This window comes from Pelobates fuscus, chromosome 1 (assembly GCF_036172605.1).
Source record: "Pelobates fuscus isolate aPelFus1 chromosome 1, aPelFus1.pri, whole genome shotgun sequence".
NCBI classification, from domain to species: Eukaryota; Metazoa; Chordata; class Amphibia; order Anura; family Pelobatidae; genus Pelobates; species Pelobates fuscus.
The window spans coordinates 482687218-482712149 of record NC_086317.1 but is presented as its reverse complement, the minus strand read 5'-3'; the positions used below and the strand labels follow the sequence as shown (position 1 = coordinate 482712149).

The 24932-nt window shown below is 42.6% G+C and overlaps 1 protein-coding gene across 1 annotated transcript in view; it reads right to left on the bottom strand.

Moving 5' to 3' along the window:
* Window positions 1–21828: 21828 nt before the first annotated feature.
* Window positions 21829–24932, bottom strand: part of LOC134585904 (olfactory receptor 5AC2-like) — a 46559-nt gene continuing 43455 nt past the window's right edge. The window contains exon 4 of the mRNA XM_063441390.1: window positions 21829–21906. Within this exon, the coding sequence (XP_063297460.1) occupies window positions 21829–21906 (78 nt within the window). The remainder of the gene's footprint in view (window positions 21907–24932) is intronic.

Genomic DNA, 24932 nt, shown 5'->3' with positions numbered 1-24932 from the left:
ACAGGAGGTGGGAGGGTCTGGAAGGGAGGGTCTGCTGCTAATTTGCTGGAATGTGTCTGCTGACCATGAGGCACAGGGTCAAAGTTTACTCAATGATGACGAATAGGGGGCGGATCGAACCGCGCATGTGTTCAACCGCCGTGGCGAACGCGAACACGCTATGTTCGCCAGGAACTATTCGCCAGCGAACAGTTCGGTACATCACTAGTTATTAGGTATCAAAATGATTTAAGATGGTTTTAATTTCAAATTAACATGGCATTAAGGAATGAATTTTATTCTGGCAACTGAAAATCAGTTCTCCTTTTAGCATCTACTGGAAATTGTCATTCAATTACACGTATTGCTTATAAACACTTTTTTTCTTTTGAGTAAAAAACAAATGTCCACCTTAATGCATTCATTGATTTATTGGTAATTTATGTACTGTATAATGCTACTGGTTTTGTGTCACATCTGTTTTAAATAATATTCAATAAATATGTATACCTTTCTAAATGTTGCAACTTAAAGTGTATTTTATTTCCTTAATATCATTATGAATGCATTAGAAACATCAACATTTATTATCTGATTTTGACACAAGACATTTTTTTCAGAACGATTCCCTGATGTCGGCTGTTAATGAGACTGTTAAATAATAGTATCAGGTGAGCATAAATTATCCAGAGAATTAACTGCTCAGATAATGAGACATAAATGATGACTAATTACAATTTGCATTTAGTGGAATAATATATATTGCAAAACTTGTCCCAAATGTGAAAAACTGATGTCACAGCATTTTACTTAGAGAATAGGAAATTGCCATGTGCACACTTTTAATAGCTGTAATTATATTGCTCTTAGATTTAAATGTATATTAGATTTAGATATAAAAAAACATTAATTAACAATCGTGAATGTATGAATTAGCAACTCAATACAGTTTTATACACATTCATTTAGTCATATTAAAATGTACAAAAACATTGTATTTATGGTAATACATGAACCTTGATAATACTTAAACTGTAACTAAGCTCAATAATATCTGACCCATCATGTTATTTGTAGGCTACTTTTGATTGATCTATTGGATGTACTATCCATGTATTCATGCTGGGCACAATTTAAATGGTTTGTATCTTCTATATAACCATATGGCAAAATTATAGAATTGATATTAATTGTTGCAGCAATGTGTAATCATATTAATGTACCTAAACCAGGTCAATCTGAGTAGGATTTTAATGCCAACAGAGTTCTGTCAAATACTGAAAGATCAGAATGTTATCATAGAGCTACCAGCTCTCTAATTAATATTCAAAATCCCAGCACCAGCTTGCAAGGCATTTTAGAATGGCCGATATTTGTATTTGGACTTAGTTCTAAAGATGTATTTACCTGTAGTAACATATTATAGCCTTGATTTAATATTTTTTTTTAATTAATCACAAACTGGTCTCAATGTACTATTTTTGGATAAGCTCTTCAAATTATTTAAGATTTCTGGATAAAGTTTTAATATTATATTTAGAAAATTTTCCCAACATGAAAATATTAAACATATATCATACATAAAAATATATCAACATATCAAAAATATAGAAATATTAAATATATATATATATATATATATATATATATATATATATATATATATATATATATATAAAGTAATTTTAAAAGTTTATCGAAAAAAGCATAGTCAACGGATTTATCTACAGAAATTACCATTTAATTCTATGGGAATTTTGTCAAATAAATATTTTTTTTTTAAAATTCTAAGAAAATTTCTAAGCGGAGGGGTGGAGACCAGCCTTTGTAGTGGATGGACATGTGCTTCATTAGCTCCGAGACCAAGAGAGAGATTTCTGATTATTTACAGCAATCTAACACCTCGCATCAAGGAAAAACGGATCCAGCTTTGCCCTAACAGAGATGGATCACATATCTAAGAAACCCCAACTGGACAAACCCATGTTTGGAGGCGATATTGGTGACCTTTTCCACCAGGCCAGAAGTGCGGCTGGGCCTACTCCTACTCTGGACTCTGGACTCCCTCCTGGGCTGCTTAGATGCTACAGATGAGTTATCAGGTGACGCAGAGTACATTCTTCTTCCACCACGGCCTAAAGTTGCTAATGCTTTACAACAGATGGACTCGTCACCATTCATTACAGCCATATTGAAGGCCCTACTGACTGAACTGCAATCCACAATCCAGGCAGACGTGTCGATGCTCCAGTCTTACCTATCAGGGCTAACCGGTCGGCTCCAAGCAGTGGAACAGATAGTGAATGACCATATACCAGGGCTAACTACCCTGGAGTACTCATCCCAAGAGGTATGGTGCCACCCTCAAGGATGCCCACCGCAGAAATAACCTCAAAATTACAGGCATTTCTGAAGATATTGGGGAGGCCGAACTACCTAATTTCATAAGATGGCTCTTTACTGCCTTACTCAAGCCAAAATAGGCCGAGAAAATACAGCTGCAGGGCTTTTTCAGGCACCTGAAGCCAACCAAAGCACCTACAGCAGTGGCACGTGATGTTGTTGCACAGTTTAAATCAGGCAGAGATAAAGCTGCAGTCACAGCAGCTGTTAGGGAGAGATCACCTTAGTCGTTTGAGTCTATGAAGCTCACCTTCTTTGCCGACCTTTCCGCTGGTACGTTTGCTTAGAGCAGATCTCTATGCACTTTTACTGACGTCCTTCGGACACATAATTTCTGTTACAGATGGACTCTATTTTGTGTACTCTATGTGTCCCATGGCAGCACGCAGCTACCCATTCAGGACCTCACTGCTGCGGAAGCCATGCTGGGGACTTTGGGCCTACCAGAGGCTTCACTCAACTTCACTTCACTCTGCTCCTACAGCATCTACTCATGACTGGGATACATATACGGTTGCACCATTCGTCCCACGAAGGGCCAATGTCAACCCAAATGTTGCCGCAACAACCTGAGACCTACATAAGAGAGGATACCTACTGGCCTTGTGGATCACACAAACACTTTTGATGTGTTGTTTTGTCTTTAATTTATTTCCTTATAACTCCCATACACCCCCACCACATCAAGTTCTCAATATATACAACTCAGTGTGTGATTATTTTGAGGTGTACCTCCTAGTTTGATTGCTCCTATTCCAGACATAATGTACAGTAACATATGGGCAAGTTTGAGGCTCAGTTTTGCTCCTAGCAACACTATTTCATCCATAGTAACAAAAAATAAAACCCAGTTCAATCTTTTATTTTAGTTCTATACACTTATCTTTATTATTTATATGTACTATTTCTGTGATATACTGCTGATACCATCTGCTATTACCCTGAAATGTACATACCATGGTCTTGTATGGTGAAATGTGAAAAACAAAGAATGTCAAAGTAAAAATAAAATTCTAAGCAGGATAGTTTCAGACATATTAACTATTCAGATAGACAGGCAGGAATTGTTGTGCCTTTGTGGGAGTGGGAGATAGCTAAAGGCATTGATACCAGTGAGAACATTCTGAGGTCAGGTTACTGCAGTGCGTGCCTAGCTTCTGCCAGTATAGCAAGGGGACTGTTTATGAAAATGGTTGCAATTCTTATATAATATATATACAGTTAAGTCCAGAAATATTATATATACAGTTAGGTGTGTAAATATTTGGACACTGACACATAATTTAATTTTCATAATTTCAGATCTGTATGCCACCACAATGGACTTGAAATGAAATAACTGAGATGCAATTGAAGTGCAGACTTTCAGCTTTATTTCCCGGGGTTAAACAAAAATATTGTATGAAACATTTAGAAATTACAACCATTTTCATAAACAGGAAACCTTTAAGCACGGAAGAAACTTTATCTTAACAAAGTTGCTTTTGGTGTACAGTTCACAGTAAAATCAGTTAATTCACTGTTTATAGAGCCCTAGCCACACTTACTTTGGGTATGAGTTATATGACTATTCTAAACAATTCCTGTAAAAAGAGATCTCATGTTCATGTTCCTTTATTACACATTCTGTTTAATTTAGAAGAAAGATCCCATGTTTGATTAAAGTTCAATTAACAGAGCAGGAGAGACTAAAAATGAAAAAATAAACATATTTTTCATAGAGGCTGTGTCAGTCACAACCAGGGGAGTTGAGGCTAGGTCTGCATAAACACACATAAAAGTAATTTAACTCCTAAATGGAAGAGAACTGAGCTGTGAAGTTGCAGGGGCATGATCTATATGCCATCTGGTTCATCAAGTTAAAGTTGTTTTGGTACTCAGAGTATCCCTTTAAATGGGCAAATCAGACTTACTTACAATTCAGAGTTTAGTCACTAAAATCTCAGAGTATTTTTCCCTGACACTTGAGAATGTGACACTAATTTTAAGATCACTAAGAAATGGGGGATTGTCTTGCAAGCTGAACTAAGCTCCACACTCACGAGACCTACAATTGAGCCATTGATACCCGAAAACTTTACATTTTAGGCAATGTCGCAAACCCAAAAACTAAACAACATACAGACAAACTGGAGAAGGCAATTTTCTTTGTAGCGAGAGCCAAGACGGTGGTTAGAAGGACTCCGACCAATCCCAACACTCTCCAGCACCTCATCCTCCTTTTACACAGGGAGTGATGCAACAAATGCTCAATGATATGTTGTCCAAGCTTCTAGCTACTTTACAAACCTCTATACAGGATCTACAAAAATACCTTTTAGGAGCTTTGTGCATGGACATTCAACAATGATTACAAAATGGGCGACTACGTGGATGCCAATAAAGACTGAGCTGGAAAGGTGGATGGCCTATGAAATAAAACTGGCCGATATAGAAGAGCACAGAAAAATAATCTCAGAATCTGTGAAATATCTGAAAATGTGGACCAAAGTGACTTGCCAGTATTTACCAACTTTTTCAACACCCTGGCACCTAACTTACTACAGGATGTCCTCCTTCTTGACAGCATCCACAGAACTGCGAAACCTACATTCTTCAACCCGGGCACTCTAAGATGCACGATGGTCCGCATGCATTATTTTCATGCAAAAGAGGTGGTTACATAGTTACATAGTTTCCTAGATGAAAAGAGTCTTGCGTCCATCAAGTTCAGCCTTCCTCACATATGTTTTTGCTGTTGATCCAAAAGAAGGCAAAAAACCCAGTCTAAAGTGGTTCCAATTTTGTAACAAACTAGGAAAACATTCCTTCTTCACCCCAAAATTGCAGTCAAATAGCTCCTTGGATCAAGCAACAATAACCCCACTAAGCCTACTAATTAGAAATTATATCCCTGTATGTTATGTTTTTGTAAGTATTTATCCAATTGCTGTTTAAACATCTGTATGGACTCTGATAAAACCACCTTTTCAGGCAGAGAATTACATATCCTTATAGTTCTTACTGTAAAAAAAAACTTTTCTTTGCCTTAGATTAAACCTCCTTTCGCCCAGCCTAAATGTGTGAACATGTGTCCTAAGTATAGCCCTGTTGGGGGGCGGAGCCAGCGCTCAACCTGAACGGTCTCATACCCACAGCGCTCCGACAATCATGCACCTTAAGGCCCTAAATTCTGCCTAGAACGGCTTCCAATGGCACGGCAAGAAGCCCAGCGACACCCCAACACTAATGGGGAAGAAAACAAAAAACTGTGACCGGATCGGCCCAGGCAATCAGCCGACATAGGCGATCTTCTGAGGAGGCCGCATGGCACGGCGGGGAATAAGATGCTGGCCAACATCGAAGACTACTCCGACAGCTCGGAAGATACTGCACTGCACTACTCAGAGAATCTGGGATATTGAGGGCCGGCAAAGCCAGCACAGCTGCCAATGGGTCACCAGATTACCACAGAAAAACTCACCGCTCTCCTCTCGGACCTACCAGTCGCTGTCCACGGTGAGCTCCCAAGTATGGTCGTCAGAGAGTTCACAGCCCGCCTCACCATTATAGAGCAACTCACTCAAACGCACGCAGCACAGGTGCTCGACCTCCAGACACAGGTGAGAGACCTCACCACGGCCCATACTGCAATGTCCCACCAAATAGCAGCCATGGAGGATAAACGCAGGTGGAAACATATTAAAATCCGCGGCATATCTGACACTGAGAAATGCCCCATCTCCTCCGCAGGCTATTTTCAACCCTGCTGCCCCCCAGACAAGCAAAGGGGATCCAGTTGGATGGCATGTACTGCCTACCCAAACCACCACAGTTCACAGGCGCCACAACAGGCGATCTCCTGATCAAACTCCAAAACGGGCAAGATAAAGCAGCACTCATGAGTGCCATCAAGGGGAAGACTCCACTCAGCTTTGAGGGCATGGACATAACATTTTACTCAGACCTGTCACACACTACCCTGCGATGGCGGCAAACCCTCCGACCGCTGACAACGTTACTAATGGCCAGAGGGGTGACATACCGCTGGGAACCGGCACACGTGCTTATAATACAGCATCAGGACACTGAACAGCGAGTCATGGACATAGCAGAGATGGACATTGTGGTGGCCAAGCTAGGCCTTGCAACCCTCCCGAATACAACGGCTTGGGACCCAGCCAATGTCGTCCCGTTTGTCCCGGCCATAGAGGGTGCACCAGGGAAAAAGACCTCATGAACCACCGGCTACCAGCAACATGCTTAACCCCTTAGGACAGATGACGGATATTTTCCGTCATGATTCCCTTTTATTCCAGAAGTTGTGTCCTTAAGGGGTTAATATGTTTTTGATTACCTTTCCTACCTATCTAACATGTTTAATATGTTTTGATTACCTATTTGAAGGGCTCATGGGCACCCACTATAGACACCGGGAATAACCTGGGCAACTGGCTCCATTATACCACCTAACCCCCCCAGCTCCAAACTGCTCCCAGCATATTTCAGCCTCACTAAGAGGAGCTGGCTTTCACGCTCGTTATGTTTCTCTTTTTTTTTTTTTTTTTTAAAGGTTACGCTAATCTGGGCCGTACTCTCGTCCCCACTACATACACTGAAACTGACCACTCCACTCGGCCAATTCACGTTGTTTCCCCACACCTTAACAGCTAAGGTACACCTGCCCCAACCCAAAGGAGCAGGCCAGGCAAAAGCCGCAACTTACAGAACACAACAATCACACACTAGGCCCACTACTACTGGCCTATGGCATTAACCACTGTACCTTGGCCCTAGACAAACGGCACTGTCCATACGGAAACTAATCTGCCTATAAGATAATAAGCTGTTGTTATACCATAAGTTTTTATTATTCCCATTTAAAAATGTGCAGTAACTCTAAATGCCATACCGATGTTATCAACTGTTACAATTGAGCTTGATATGACTGTCATGGCTATTCAAGCATGATGTAAAGCTCGCACAACAAAAATAAAGAATTCAAAAAAAAAAGTATAGCCCTGTTTATGAATAGATTTCCAGATAATGTTTTTTACTGGCCCCGAATATATTTGTATAATGTTATCATATCCCCTCTGAGGCGCTGTTTTTTCAAACTAAAGAGATTTAAATATTTTAACCTTTCTTTATAACTAAAATGCTAAATTATTTTTTATCAATTTTGTAGCTCGTCTTTGCACTTTTTCTAGTGCCATAATATCCTTCTTTAGAACAGGTGCCCAAAATTGCACAGCATATTCAAGGATTTACAAAGAGGCAAAATTATATTTTAATCCATAGAATTGATGCCCCTCTTTATACAGGACAAAACCTTACTGGCCTTAGCAATTGCAGATTGACATTGCATATTGCTGCCTAATTAGTTGTCTATAACAATTCTCAAATCCTTCTTGTGTGTGGTTACCCCTAATTCAATATCCTTTCAGGTGTAAGTTGCTTGTGCATTATTGACCCGGAAGTACATAACTTTGCATTTCTCTACATTAAATTTAATCTGCCATTTTAGTGCCCAGTCCCCCAATCTATCTAAATCCCTCTGCAGCAAAGCAATATCCTGCTCACATTTTGTTACTTTACAACATTTTCTGTCATCTTCAAACACTAAAACATTGCTTTCAATACCTATTTCAAGATCATTTCTAAATATGTTAAAAAGAAGTGGTCCCAAAACAGAACCCTGAGGGACACCACTTACCACTTTTGTCCAGCTTGAAAATGTACCATTAATGACAACTCGTTGTACTCTATCCTTAAGTCAATGTTCTACCCAAGAACAAGAATATTCATCTAGACCAACTTCTTTTAGTTTGAAGAATAACCTATTGTGAGGAACCGTATCAAATACCTTGGCAAAATCCAAGTAGATCACATCCACTGCAACACCCTGATCTATACTTCTAATTACTTCTTCGTAGAATGCAATTAGGTTAGTTTGATATGACCTATGTTTCATACAACCATGCTGATTATTGCTAATAACACAGTTCTTCCCAATTAATTCCTGAATATTATCCCTTAATAGCCCTTCAAATATTTTCCCAGTCACAGAAGTTAAGCTCACAGGTCTATAATTTCCAGGCAAGGATTTTGAACCATTTTTAAATATAGGAACAACATCTGCCTTCCTCCAATCCTCCGGCACAATACCTGAAACAAAAGAATATTGATAGATTAAATACACAGGTTCAATTATTTCCCCACTTAGCTCCTTAAGTACTCGTCAGTAAATTCCATCAGGCCCTGAGCTTTATTTACATTAATTTTCTTTAACCGCTGTAGCACCTTGTCTCGAGTCATCCAATCACAAGTTATTTGTATTTTGCAGCAATAATTTGCATATCCATAGGATCCTCATTAATATATACTAAAGAAAAATAGTTATTTAAACTTTCTACCTTTTCCTGGTCTTCATTAACCAACAGACCCATCTCTGTTTCCAGTGCACCTACACTTTCATTTATTTTTTATTTTTTTTTATAATTAATGTACTTGAAAACATTTTTGGGGTTGGTTTTGGATTCTTTGGCTATCAATTTCTAATTTTCTAGTTTATCCACTTTAATTGCCTTTTTGCAAGCATTCTTTGCTTCCTTATATCCTATATAGGATGCCTCTGATTTGTTCGATTTTACTGTTTTAAATGCCCTCTTCATTTTTTTATTCTATTGTTTTGCTCCTATACGAAGCCACATTGATTTAAATTTGTTCCTTTTATATTTATGACCCAATGGTACATACTGAGAAATGTACCTTTCTGATATTTGTTCTCAAGGCAAACAGAAATAAAAAGGACTTACATGACCAATATAAGAATATCCAGGTATTTGCTGATATTTCCACCTCAACACTCAAGAGAAGAAGAGCTTTCCACTCTAGCACAGCACAATTGCGAGAATACCATCTTGCCTACCCCTAGGCATACCCTGCTAAACTGGACCAAGAAGGAAAAATTACATCTATCTCCACTCCGGAGGAAGGTGAACAAGTTCTCCATGATTGTGGCCTGCAACTACCTTCATCCTGCAGAAGTTCCTCTGAAACTGGTGACTTTCTCCAGGCCGGAAAAAATTTAAGAGACATTAAACCCTATCCTATGGACTTGCCTTATTTCAATACACTATTTTCCGCTAATTGCAAGTACCTTATTCAATCTACATGTAATTGTAATTGTTTACTACACTTATGAGTTTACCTATGCAAAGTTACACTAGAAAACAGTGTCACTGCTACCTTGCCCTTTCATTACCTCATATGATATCCAATATCCAGGGGGGCCTGGTATGTTTTTTATGTAATTTCTTCTTATATATCCCATCTAGGTGTTGTAACCCCATACCTACAGTCAGTAGGCATAGGAATTCACCACTGTGGCGAAACCAACCTCACCACTGGGCACTGGAGAAGCCTGGTTGCCAGCCTCCTGCCTCATGACTATGGCCCCCTCTCATCAGCCCATGCTAAACTTAAACCCCATGGTGATTTTACTGTGTTTGTGGGATCTTAGCACTGTTTGGATATATTGAGCTCTCAGATACAAGCCATCTGGAGATAGGTTGAATGTGGGGGTTCTGTTCAGTATGATAGGAATTGTTGTGTGTAATTATACATATTGATTATTGATATTGATTGTTGTCAACTTCAGGGAGAAGGCACGTGCTTTATCCCCCAGGCACTAAGCCACTGTGCCTAGCCAAGTAGTTGACATGTTTGTTTTTCTTTTTCTTTTTTTGTTTGTTTCTACCTTTTTTTCTCACCCGTATTCTGAAATTTGTGTTTACAGCATGTTTTGTAAGTGACTTTGTAAGTAGCGTTTTGTATAATTTGTATATATTGTACTTCATTTCAGAGCCTAGTGAGTGGCTCATTTTTCCCTTTCATCAGGAACCAAATTCATACATTCCAATTGTTAGAGAATTACTCTTTAACATGAATCCCACAAAATAAAATAGATGCTTACTCCCCTATAAACCTACATGCAAATCTATTTATTTAATGTTCAAAAATTGAATATCCCCATTAAAATATTATAGTCCCATTATAATATAGTCCAAGGAGCAGATATAGTTTGTCTGTAAGAGACACACTTTAGAAAAAATATTATCCCCTGTTTCTGTTCACTGATATCCCATACAATTTAATGCTACCTCCCTTAAGAAATCTAAAGGTGCATCAATACTAATCAGTATGAATGTGTCATCTCCATACACACCCAAGAAATTGATGATCAGGGGCGATACGTCTTTGTAGTAGGAGCCATACATTTTTAAACATATTGTTACTAATGTCTACACTCCTAAGACAAATCAACATAATTTCCTTCACGAGACTCTTCATAAACTTTCTAAAATCCAACAGGGGATGACCATCCTATGTGGATTGATGTAAAATTATTGACTCTAAGTTTGATGGGACACTTTCACAAATGAACACCAGTTATAAACCACTCCAATGCCTGAACAAATCATTATACTCAAAAAGAAGCCCTGCGTTCAGACTCCCACTAACCATTCACCTTGCTTGCTTCAGCTTCAGGCAAAGACATCTATAATGAGACAGAGAGGGGCATTTTGGATTAACCCTTTAAACATGTATTTTTCAATAAGTGTCAGCACTAATATTTTGATTAGCATCTGATAATTATTAAAACTTAAGTTTTAAGTTGGGGAAGGGAGTTCTATTGTAGGCCAAATAAAGAAAGCTAAAAACATAGCTGACTTTTTCAGTTTCAAATATTGTAGCCTAAAATGTGATATTAACTTTAAATTCATTTTTAATTTCATACAATTCCTATTTTAGTGAACTACGCTCAGAATTAAAGCACAATTTTGTGCTCACATAATTATTTACTAAAGTGATTATTCAAAGTAAATTTCAAATATCAGGCTAATTCTCACTTTAGTAAATCACCTTCCAACAATCTCAGTCACTATTTTTTCTCGAGATGCTTTCCAACAAATTGAAGCTATTTTATTTGGTTTTCACAGATTTTATAGGTTAAACATTTTCCTACTGTTCTGAATAATTTTTATTTTAAGAGATTCTGTCCTTATTCCATAAATGAGCGGGTTCACAATGGAAGGGGTTACAAATCCAGTAACAGAGAAAAGGACGTGTCCATGAATGGAGAGGGCATCGCTGTTAAGTCTGTAGCGCAGAAGAAGAAATAAAGTTGCAACCATGTAATTAGAAAAGGCAACCAGATGGGTTACTAATGTACGGACCGCTTTCTGATACGCTTCTTTGGAGAACTTCAGACAGATCCAAAATGTCTGTATATAGCAATAAATGACAATCAATACAGAAACAATATTTATAAGAAAAGCCTCCACAGCACCAAATATATTATTTATAGAAGCATCACCACAAGCTAGCCTTATCAGGGACATATTGTCACAAAACACATTGTTAATATTTGTTCCACATAAAGGAAGTTGTGCTGTCATTATCACAGGAACAAAGACAGCTATAACAGCAACAATCCAAATGACAGCTATATATTGCAGAGATTTCCCATGTGTCATTAATACTGGGTATCTCAAGGGTTCTCCAATAGCCAAATATCTGTCCTGTGCCATTAAAGTAAAGGTAAATAATTCTACTGCCGCAAAAGTGTGCATACAAAATGATTGAAGTAGGCACCCAGCCAAAGAGATGGTTTGATATCCACAAAGCAAGTCGATCATTAGTTTGGGGAAAAAAATAGTGCTTCCGAACATCCCATTGAGGAGGAGATTACTGGTGAACAAATGCATTGGTTCATGTAGTCTTGCATCTGCCCAGATAACGAGCACAACAGCAGAGCACAAGATAACAGTGATCAGGTATGTTCCAAGAGAAATCACAAAATACACAAATCTCAATTTCTCCATCTCCACAAGTCCAAGAAGTATGAAATTAGTGCTGGTTCTAGACACATTTTGCATCTTTCCACAAGGATTTTAAGTTTTTCGTGTTTTCCTATTCTATAATTTTGTTAGTGTAATGTTTTTAGACGTATCAAATTGTTTTTTTTAGAATGTTTATCAGTTTGCTACAATATGTTGCAGCTACTGAGTAGAGTTCTATATGAGGCCGGATTTTTATAGTATTTTTTCATGTTAAATTATCCACTCTGGGAATTTCAGTTAACCTTGTCCCTGAAGTAATTAAAGCAGCTCGTTCCATTGCAGGTTTGATTTTAAATTAATCCTTTTTTGTCTCTCTACTGCTCCCTGATTGTTTTTTACTTTTTAATTCACCTTATTGTTTTAGCTATACATAAGATGTATACATAAGAGTCCTATGGTGTGCATCATCTTTGACAATTTGGGGCAGTGGCAGAGATCAATAAAATACATTTTCAGCCTCAAATTAATTTAACCACAATCCATTAGTCAAACGAATTCCATTTAAGGGCAACCTGCAGGCATCCTAGAGAGAGGAGAACAAAATATAAAAAATCCATATATTGAGATCTGGCACAGAGAAGAAAAGATAATAAATATAAGTAAAAGCAAATGGCAAGGGGTAAAGTGTATTCCGTAATGCCGACGGCATGCTATACCATTTTGTGTCACTTGGGCAACATAGCACGTTCTAATGATTGGCACCCAACCCCGGCCCGGCCCGAATACTCACCCTTCATAGCGATTGCCTGAAAACCAAGTCAGTCCCCTGGCAAAATTTTCCCATGATCGTACTGACACTACGAACACATGTCTGTATCAGCTTGATTGGCAGGTTCCCTACAGGGGGACTTGCCTGGTCTTTCAGGCACAGCCCCCAACATTTAGTTAATAAAAATAAAGTAATTTAAATAATACATAAAATTGATTTGGAATAAAAAATAAATATATGTATATATACAAATATCCCCCCAAAAAACTGCACTCCAGGGGGCGTGGTTTTGACTGCCGACCGAGATGGCCGCCTAAACGCAGAGCTCCGCACCCGAGACCCATAAAAAAGCACTGTAACCTGCTACAACCAAGGCTGGTGACCTGAAAAGCGGCCTCACACACGACAGAACCGGACCCGTTCCCTGTACACGGATGTCCAACCGCAAATCGGCAAAGAAGGGCCAGAAGGAGGCAATATCTGTAGCGGACATGCTGACTACTCACAGGCCTACTGCACGAGGCTCGCAAGCCAGCACATCTCCCACGGAGGCGGACGGCCCTGCAACAATGCCCGATACTGTCAGAGATGCCTCCAGCACCGCAATATTAAAATCGCTGGCAGAAACTAAGGGGTTTTTGGCGGCAGAAATAGCCCGCTCCACGGCGGAAGTGAAAGCGGAGATTGCCGCCATTGGGGCCCGCACCTCGGCCATAGAAAAACGCATGGCCCAAGTAGCCACTGCCCACAACGGAGCAACGAAACTTACCAACGCCATGCAACTCCGGATTGCGGACCTAGAACTGGAACTGGAAGACCTCTCAAACAGGGCTAGGCGCAACAACTTACGGATTAGGGGCCTGCCTGAAACGGTGGAGGATGCAGACCTGGAAGCCATCTTGGTGGCATGCCTCCGCCAGGGACTGCCCAACATCCCTGATCAGCTCTGGCACGTAGAAAGAGTACATCGCGCCCTGAGAGCCAAGGGACCAAGCAACAGCCCACCCAGGGACGTCATAATGAAGTGGCACCATTTCAAAACGAAAGAGGCGATCCTTAAACAGAGCCGACAACAGCCTTACACGTGGGAAGGTACGACACTCCAACTCTATCAAGATGTCGCCCCGTCCACGTTGCAGCGCCGGAAGGAATGGAAGCCGATCACCGACTTGCTGAGAGAAAAAGGGGTCCGCTTCGCATGGGGCTACCCCTTCAAGATCATCGCGTTCAACGGCCCCAGACCGACGGTTCTACTTCCGACAGCAGACGCCAGGGCATTTTTAAGAGACCTTAACATTGAAGCTCCAGACGACCTGCAGGTGCCCACACACGGCGCAGACGACATCGCCCTACTGCCCGTATCCTGGGAAGAACTGAGCAATAGTTCCACTTGATCCCGCGACGGCGGGAGATAGACACTCCAGGGGACTCATATGCACGCAAGCTAACCATATCTTTAATGTTTTTCTTCTTTCATGTCCAAAGTTTGCATGTTATACCTGTTTCAGCTAGCATAGAATAGAATTGATTATTACTGTGAGTAGAAGCGGAGACCGATTATGCCTCACAGGGGAGGGGGACACGAAGGGGGAGGGGGAGGAGGCTCGGGGGACATGTTGCCACCGGGGACACTGGTGTGCCGGCCTGGAGCACAATAAATATGGCTAACACACCCAGTGAGCAGATAGAGAAGCCCGCCATGGGCCGTTTGAAAGGGGGGACAAGGTGGGAGGGCACGTCCACATAGTGGGGCACACCGACTGGGGCAGCAAGAGACCAGGAGGAAGGTACACCTCTGAGGCCCTTAAATGACCCACCACCCAGATATCAGGCCACACCAGACACCCGCACTAGCAACCTATGTAGACTCCCATATACAGCAGGGGCGACCCAGCGCTCAGACCGAGCGATGTAACTACCACACAGGCTTCTGGGCTCCCTGTAGAGGACTGGACAGACAGGGGGCATACCGGACGTTGAGGCATACGCACCCCATGGGATGACACCAGCAGAAGGAAAGACAGAGAGGGCACAAACCACCCCCCCCAAAAAATACAAACAAACAAAAAAAAGGGGACGGACATAACCTGGAGGTTGGGGCCCCGCTGCCTTGTGGGTCAGATGGGCAAGTGCTCAGAGAGGGATGAAATCAGGTGACAGTACTGAGGCTGACCCGCTTTGTGAACTAACATCCCACCACTAGCACCCCCCCCCTGCACAGGCTGACACCCTACCCCGGAACGATGAGGCACAACACATAACGAGGACACTGTGACACCCCAACACCCCCACCCCCGACAGGAGGCTGACCGATCAGATGGAGCAGCATTGGTTGTAAAAATATTCATATGGGTCTCGCCAGGGTGCTAGGCAGCTGAGCCTCCACCCCGCGAGAGGAACACACCTCAGCGCGGTGGGAGCACACCCCACTGGCTCCTGGCGATAGGTAAGACCCGGATTTGTTATCTAGAATTGTCAAATTATTGATAAATTTGCAGTACTAAGTACCTGAAGAGTACTACTTTGTATATAGTTCTCTCTTTTCTTTTTCTCTCACCAGATAGTGGACTGACTACAGCCTACTACCGTCCCTGTATATCTTGGACACCTTCCACCCAACCTACCCCCGTACCCAATCCCCCCCCCCCCTTCCTTCCCCCACCAGCCAGCGGAGGGATCGACACTCGCTGGGGACAGACAGTTGGTGAATCTCTAAAAAACACGCCACTGAACCACAACTGCCTCACCAAGAGACGGGTAAGCCGCAAATCGCACCCGACACTAACAAAACATGGAACTCAAACTAACATCCTTGAATGTTAACGGGCTGAACGCCCCTAACAAGCGCAGGCTCCTTTTAAGGGAAATTAACAGGCAACGCGCTGACATTACCTTCATCCAAGAAACGCACATACCACGCGCTGCAAAGATACAACTAACAAATCACATTTACACAAAGGCCTACGCATCCAGGGCACCATACAAAAAAAAACGGGGTAGAAACACTCATACACAAATGCTGTCCCATGCAAATCAACGAGGTACAAACAGACGCGGAGGGCCAGTATGTGGTGCTTTCGGGAACAATGCACACTAATGTTTACCACCTTATAAATATATACGCTCCGAACACCCCTTCCCCGCAGTTCTGGACAGATCTAGAAACATTGATTAGGAAGCTCCCGAGGGGGATACTCATCCTGGGGGGGATTGGAACGCCACACCCTGCCCGGCCTCCGACAGAAGTGGAGGACCCCGCCTCCCTAGGTCCCAGAACAGGGGGGGACAGGACAAACTCTTGCATAACTTCATGCGACACAATGGGCTGCTGGACCCCTGGAGACTCCAGCACCCAGGGGAACAGGAATATACATTCTACTCGGCGGCACACACCTCCTACTCCCGAATAGATTTCTTCCTCACAAACCAAATAGGCATGCATTGGATTCAATCGACGGCGATCAACCCCATATCGTGGTCAGACCACGCAGATATAGCTCTCACTCTCAAAACCCCAGGCATCCACACGTCGTGGAGATGGAGACTGAATGCATCACTACTTAGAAACCCACAGGTCAAGGACGAAATCCAAAAGGAAATTACACAATACTTCCAGACCAACGCTACACCAGACATCTCCCGACGACTCTATGGGCAGCCCACAAGACAGTAATCCGCGGACTCCTCATAAAAACAGCCACCCGACTAAAACGAGAACGAAGTAAACGACTAGCAGACCTCCAGACACAATTGCGCAAAATAGAACTGCGCCATAAACAAACAATCACCCACGCCACAACCAAAGAACTGAAAGACACTAGACACCTAATTAGGGAACTGATGCTTGACAGTGTCAGTAAAGAACTCACCAAAACCAAACGACTTTTCTACGAAAAGTCCAACAAAATGGACACACTCCTAGCTCGAGCCCTCAGGCCTAAGACCGCAACCACCATGATCACCGCCCTGAAAGACAAACAGGGTAAACTACTCACTACCCCCAAAGACATAAACGACGAATTCACGAACTTCTTCACGGCGGTATACAACCACTCTCCCATGCTGACAGCGCATAACGAACACTACACTACCGTTGTAGACACATTCCTAGACCGAGCCCTGCTCCCACGCCTACCGGCAGACATAACAGCACCGCTACAAGACCCCATCCACGAAGAGAAAATAGAAAGGGCGATCACAGGCCTGAAGGGAAACAAGGCACCGGGTCCAGACGGATATGACGGGGCGTACTACAAAATATACAAGAAGACTTAGTACCCCATCTAGCCAACATGTACACGCGGTGGACGGAGGGAGACGCGCCCATCAAGACTTAGCAACGGCAAATATCGTACTGATCCCCAAGCCTGGCAGAGACGACACACAGGTAGCCAACTATCGTCCAATTTCACTCATCAATTTCGACATCAAGGTCTATGCTAAAATACTTGCAAATAGACTAAACCCCATACTAACCAACTGTATACACGCGGACCAAGTGGGCTTTGTACCCACTAGGCAGTTATACGAAAACACAAGACAAGCCACTGACCTTATCTGGTGGGCAGGGGAACATCGGACGCCTTCTCTGGTCCTTTCCCTGGATGCGGAGAAGGCGTTCGATAGAGTCCAATGGCACTACATGTTTGCGCTTCTGCGCAGGTTGCAGATGCCTGAATTCTATATAACAGCGGTGAAAGCCCTATACACTAACCCGAGGGCACAGACCGTGATACCAAACGCAACACCGAGACTATTTAAGCTTACAAATGGCACACGTCAGGGATGCCCCCTCTCCCCGCTCCTATTCATACTGGCCCTAGAACCCTTGCTACACCTCATAAGGACACACCAGCAGATAACGGGCATCAAAATAGCCACGGAAGAGTTCAAGGTGTCTGCGGACGCGGATGACATACTCCTCACCCTCACTAACCCAGCCAGCTCGACCGCACTACTGGACGACTTCAGCCAGGTATCGGGATATAAGATAAACCTCGACAAGTCGGTCGGCATGCCGCTAGGGATGACAGCGACGGATATCACAAGACTCCAACAGGCGATGAACCTAAACATATGCCCCAGACCAGTTAAATACCTAGGGGTTAAGCTAACCGCCAACCCCAATGACCACCAAAAGAATAATAAACACCCTCATGAGAGATCTCGACAGGTGGCACGAAAAACCCATCTCGTGGATTGGCAGATTACACAGTGTCAAAAGGAACCTCCTCCCCCGACTGCTATTCATCTTCCAAGCACTCCTGATTAAGGTAACTAAGGGGGACTTAAAACCGTTGCAAACGGATAGACGACTTCATCTGGGCGCGCAAGCGGCACAGAATAGCAAGACAGACACTATACACCCCCAAAAGCAAGGGCGGCTTAGGCCTGCCCAATCTCTATCTCTATTACCTCTCCGCCCAGTTAGCGCAAGTCATAGAATGGCACTCACCACCTGACAAGCACAGATGGGTAGACCTAGAAACCGGGCTCATGAATACAGACCTCCCACAATACTGGATATGGGTACCCCGCACAGACAGACCTGCACTAAGCACAACCTGCCCAGCCATCCTGAACTCCATCAGGATATGGGACGCCACAACACATAAATATGCTCTATCCCACCCGACGTCTCCCCTCACCCCATACCTCAGAAACAAAGCTTTCCCACCCGGTCTCACGGCTAGGGACTTCCGAAACATTGAGAATACGGGCATTCAGAGGTATCATCAGCTATACCAGGCGGGCACATTCCGATCCATTGACAACCTAAAAACGCTGACCCCCTTAAACACCAAAGACTATTTTAGGTATATCCAACTTAGAGACTTCGCCAGAAAACCACACATTCGCAAAGCAGCTATGGCCAGAATGACCTTCTTTGAAACACTGTGCGTCGTGGAAGCACCACGGACCGGCCTCATAACGCAATTGTATACCCAACTCAGTGCACCAACAACTGACACACAGACACCCACGTACGTGGCACAGTGGGAAGCGGAACTGCAAAACCCACTAGAAAACGGGGACTGGCAGGACATATGGGAGGCGGCGGCGAAGTCCTCCATCTGCGTCCTACACCAGGAGCAATGCTATAAAACACTCATGAGGTGGTACACCACACCAGTCAAACAATACAGAATGGGGAAAACAACAACAGACACATGCTGGAGGGGGTGTGGGGAGAAGGGAACCTACCTCCACATGTGGTGGGAGTGCCCTAAAGCGAAAAGCTTCTGGGAAAACATCGCCACATTACTGGCAGCAGTACTACACAAACCTATACATCCTGAGCCAGGGACATTCCTCATAGCAAAACCATTAGACGACCTCACACACAGAGAACAAAAACTACTCAACAAAATCAACCTAGCGGCTAGGAGAGCCATGGCACAGATATGGCTGCACACAGATATGCCCCACATGGACAGAGTAACACAGAACATAAAGGAAGCCCATCTCATGGAAAAGCTCACGGCGCAAGTCAGGGACACCTACCCGCTATTCATAAAAACTTGGGAGCCATGGGAAGACTACACGAACCGCTGAGACCCATGAACACCACATCGAGACTCGAGTTTTACCGGATAGAACACACACAGTAAAACACTCTAACTACCTGTGGCAAACCCCCATGGGACAGTGGTGATCCCTCCCTGGTCCCCCTACCTCCCCCTACCACCCCACTTGACCTAGTACTACTTTTCGTCTTACCCCTCCCTCCCTTCCCCCCCAAACCTAGTGACCGATCAAGCATGCAACAACCCATCTTAGGGAGCAGTGGCCACACAAAAGTGAGCCCTAAAAACAGAGACACTAACCGCTCAACTAACGTACGCACAAGGCTTATCACAGAGACATAGAGACGATGTCTAATATTGCTGTTAGCACACCATAACACGCCATAAGAGCTACGTATCATCCCCTATACTCTACCCCCCTTAGCACGAAACATCCAACATGATCGAATCACTAAAGACATAGACGAGGTAGAAAAAGGCACGCATCGCATAGGCACTGAACAGCCACCTGCTCCACGGAGCAGCATGACCACCTTTTGAAAATTATATCACCCGAAATGTACCATGCACTACTTCTACATAAATTTCCTTTACCTCATGCTATGCCCTTATATGTTATTTAACAAAAAGATCTAATACACCTAACAAGCTGGTGAACCATTATAGCAATAAATTCTTCTTTGTTATAAGCAGATGAAACCATTTAAGCGTCAATGTTGAAGACAACTATTTAGCTACAGCATGATTTTTGTAATAGACAGTTTCTTACAGCCTAGTGCAGCTAAATCGGTTAGAACCTGAATAAACCAGCATAGAAAGAAATTTAACTGTTTAAACTATGTACAGCAACACCTTGCCATAATCTACCGAACTACTGATCTTATTTTATTTTGTTTGTTTAAAAAAAAAGTGCAGTACCTCTTGACTACATGTACCCAATGTTTAAAATGCTATGTAATGACGAACATACCACTGCTTACGCCTGTACCTAACTCTGCACTCAAAAATAAACAATTTTTTTAAAAAAATGCACTCCAGGATAGAATCTCTGCCTGGTGCTGATCTGTAATACATGTATGAAGTATTTTTTTGAGATAACACTCCAAGGACTTTCATCACAGTTGTGGAAAAAAAACAACTTAGCTTTTATTCAAACTTATACAAAATAAAATAGTCGGCTTACATCTTAAACTTTCATCAGGTTTTATATATATATTACACATATACAGGAAGGCTGAGCCTGTAGTTAGAGCCTGTAGTTGTGGGAGGTGTTACCCAGCCTATAAATACACAGGTCGACCCTTCCTTTGGGCCTATACTGTCTGGTTCAGTACAGAACCATCTACTTCCAGTTTAAAGCTCATCAACACAAACTACCTAAACTCCAAACAAGTTGATCTTGACTTCATGCGGCCTATGCAAGTATTAATTTGACTCCTCTCAAGTAAAGAACAGCCGCCACCCTCGAAGCTCATGGGCCAGCAATGCATCTGGCCCGCCCATGATTTTTCCTGTTAGTGTTCAAACATTTTTACAACAAAACCATAAGTTTGTTCATTTGGCCCACGTTAGAACATGCTATCAGTGACATTCAACATGTATTCGGCCCACATATGGCCTTTCACTAACTAGGGTGGCATTCACAGTTCAGTCCATATTCGTCCCTCATTTGGATATGTCAATTTTCACTACCAATGCAAATTCGGCCTATTGCAATCATACATAGCATCACAGTGCTAACTCATTTAGAGTCATGCATTTTCCTTACTGCATTCGACCCTCAATTGGCCATATCGATGTTATCATATGCAATTCAGTTAGATACCCTACATTTTAATGTATAATAAGTGCTATGCCATATTCACTTTTTCATATTTGCAGCTTATTATTGTTTTCCCATTTGACCTTGGTTATACTTGACAGCTTTGAGCAGATCAGCATTTGCCATTTATGTTCACCCGGCCTCTTCCAGCCTCCATACCTATATGTATTCTATATGTTTGCCCTCTGGGTATCCAGGCACTTATTGGGCCTACATTGTTTAGTAATTATGTGGCTAGGCGTTGCAAATGAAGGTCTAAACTTGGGCCTATACATGTGGTTATCATTTATGGTACTGTCCAACCATCCATCTATCCCCCAATCCAGCCATCCACCCACCCATCCAGCCATCCATTCACCCACCCACTCATCAATCCATCCACCCATCCATCAACCTATCAATCCATTTACCTATCTATGCACCCATCCAACCACCCATTCATACACCCATCTACCTACCGACCAATTCACTCATTTAACGACCCCCCATCTACCCACCCATCTATTCATCCATCCATTCACTTATTCTTCCATCAATGGTACGATGTTGCACAAATGTCTCAACATTATCATCTCTAACCTGTATATGACCAAGTTGGTCATATACACGTTATGATATGGAGCAGGTCCACCATTTTGGTTCACTGTTTCTGAATTGCAGCTGCCCAACAGCCCAACCATTAATCAACCCATCTCATATAATTTCATATACCCGCTATTTCTCATACTGCTATTTCTCATACTGCCCTGAAATGGCCACCCACTACCCATGAATCGCAATGAGCTATCTTGGCCTTCTACACCCATGGAATGATACATGGCCCTCACTAAGACTTCACTACATATGTTTCATATGGCCTTTGGTAGGCTTACCGCCGCAACTTAATTTTGTATTTCTGCCTTTTGGAAATGGCCCAGTTATAATAAGTTTAAGTATATCACTCAGTGTAAAAATATAAAAATAATAATACAATTTAAAAATTTAAAAAACTAAATATTAAAAGACAGATTGAACATCAGGTTGACCAGATCAAACACCAGAGCATCACTACTATCCAATGCACAGTCTATTTCTACAACCTTGGTATGATTAACCTTAATTTGTTCATCAATAGAAAAGAAAAAAGTGAGCTGTGCCTTTAAGTGATTTGTGCATACATTGATGTGCATATACTCATACAAAAAAGTTTTGCAAATGTGAAAACTTTATACACTATATAATGTATTAACAAAGTGACCAAGTGATACAAGTGACCAAGTGCCGGGCAAGGGGTTGACTTTGTGACATTGGCTTCTTACGCTCAAACATGTACTTGACAGACACCTGACTGTGGGTAGATGAGCAGGAACTGCTCAAGGCGAGAGACGGAGGGGCTGATGGTTGAGAGGGGGCAAGGAGGACAGCAGTGGTTAACGTGGCTGAAGATGCTGGACCAGGAGGAGGATGGCGGCTTTGAGTTTGTGTGCTGCTTGTACTCATGTGTTGATCCCATAGGCGTTTGTGATGTGCGATCATGTGCCTTCACAAAACAGTTGTACCTAGGTGGGTGTTGGACTTCCCACGACTCAGTTTCTTTTGGCACAGGTTGCAAATGGCATCGCTGTTTTCAGAGGCAGACACACAAAACAAATGCCACACTGCTGAGCTCTGCAATGACGGCATTCTGGTGGTGGCGTTGATTGGCGTGCTGTCTGGCTGACCCCTGGTGCCAAAGCATGCTGTCTGACTGTGCCACTAGCTCCTTGCGACGACCTCCCCCTTCTTCCAACTCGTCTCCTCTTCCTCTCTGTCTCCTCATCTGAACCTTACCCTTGTTCTTCTTCTCTTTTAGCGGGCACCCACGTGACATCCACGGACGCATTCACTTGTATCTGGCAACTCACCAAAGGAAGCAGCAGCGGGTACAACATCATCATCATCAAACCGTACGTCCATGTGTGTAATGCTGCCTGACTGAGACATATCCCTGTAATCTACATCCTCTGGCAATAATGGTTGCGCATCACTCATTTCTTCCAACTGATGTGTAAATAACTCCTCTGACAGATCAAGTGAAGCGGCCGTGGTGCTAGTGTTGGTGGTGGCGGCAGGTGGGTGAGTGGTAACTTGAGAGGTGCCTGAAGCTAAGCTGGAGGAGGATGGTGCGTCAAGGTTCAGAGCGGAAGCTGTAGAAGATTGGGTGTCCTGTGTTAGCAAGTCAACTATTTCCTCAGAACTTTTCGAGTTCAGGGTACGTGGCCTCTGAACACTGGGCATTATTCTAGGGCCAAAGGGAATCACAGCACCACAACCACGACGGCCCCTGCGGGGTGACCTGCCCCTGCCTGTAATTTTTTTTTCGATTGTGGTAGTGGTACTATGCGTGCAAGCTACTGTGACAACAGATATGAGTGGCACTGTGCACTGGCAGAAGCTGGCAGAGTAGACGCTGTAGGCCTGACACACACGCTTGCAGACAACTAAGTGCTTTTCAATCTATTACAGTAAAAAAAAATGTATTTCTTTTAAATGTACACTACTGTTACACCAGATATGAGTTGCACTGGTGTGACACTGTGCCCTGGATGGCCCTGAAACGCACACTTGTGAAGGAAACTGACCGCTATTATTTCACAGTCAAATTTCTAGTTTTTTTTTTAATGTACACTACTGTTACACCAGATATTTGTTGCACTGGTGTGACACTGTGCCTTGGCAGGCCCTGAAATGCACATGCGTGAAGGAAACGGACTGCTATTATTTCACAGTCAAAACATTTTTTTTTTTTTAAATGTACACTACTGTTACACCAGATATGAGTTGCACTGGTGTGACACTGTGCCCTGGCAGGCCGTGAAACGCACACTTGTGAAGGAAACTGACTGCTATTATTTCACAGTCCAAAAAGTTTTTGTTTTTTTTTAAATGTACACTACTGTTACACCAGATATGAGTTGCACTGGTGTGACACTGTGCCCTGGCAGGCCGTGAAACGCACACGTGTGAAGGAAACTGACTGCTATTATTTCACAATCAAATTTCAAGTTTTTTTTTTTAATGTACACTACAAGCTATGTTCGCCAGGAACTATTCGCCAGCGAACTATTCGGGACATCTCTAGTTATACTGCCGTAGCACACCTAAGGATTGTACACTAAGCACTAAATGCTCAAAGTGTGTGTCAAAAAGGCAGATAAAATAAAAAAAAAAAAAAAAAAAGCGAAAAAATGATCCCACCCTAAGGTTCAAAATGGGCCTTTTAAAATACCCTGGGGTGTCTTCTTTAAAAAATGGTAGGCCTTTGTGGGGGAAGTTTGAATAAGCAACCTGTTATTAGACCCCAAAATGAGAGATAAACCTATCACATTCATCTCTTAAAATTCTACTGTGAAAATTTAAATAGTCAGGTCGCCTATATGGCACTGTAGCTTCACGAAACACTGCCAAAGGCATACATTGGGGATATTGTTTTACTCAGAAGAGTTAGCTGAGCATAATTTGGAGTGTTGATCATAGTGGAACATATCAAATATACATAATGCCCAGCACAAACGTAATGCTTAAGTAAAAAAATGCAAAAAATATTGCTTTTTACCACAAACTTTGACAAATAATGGTGAAAAAAT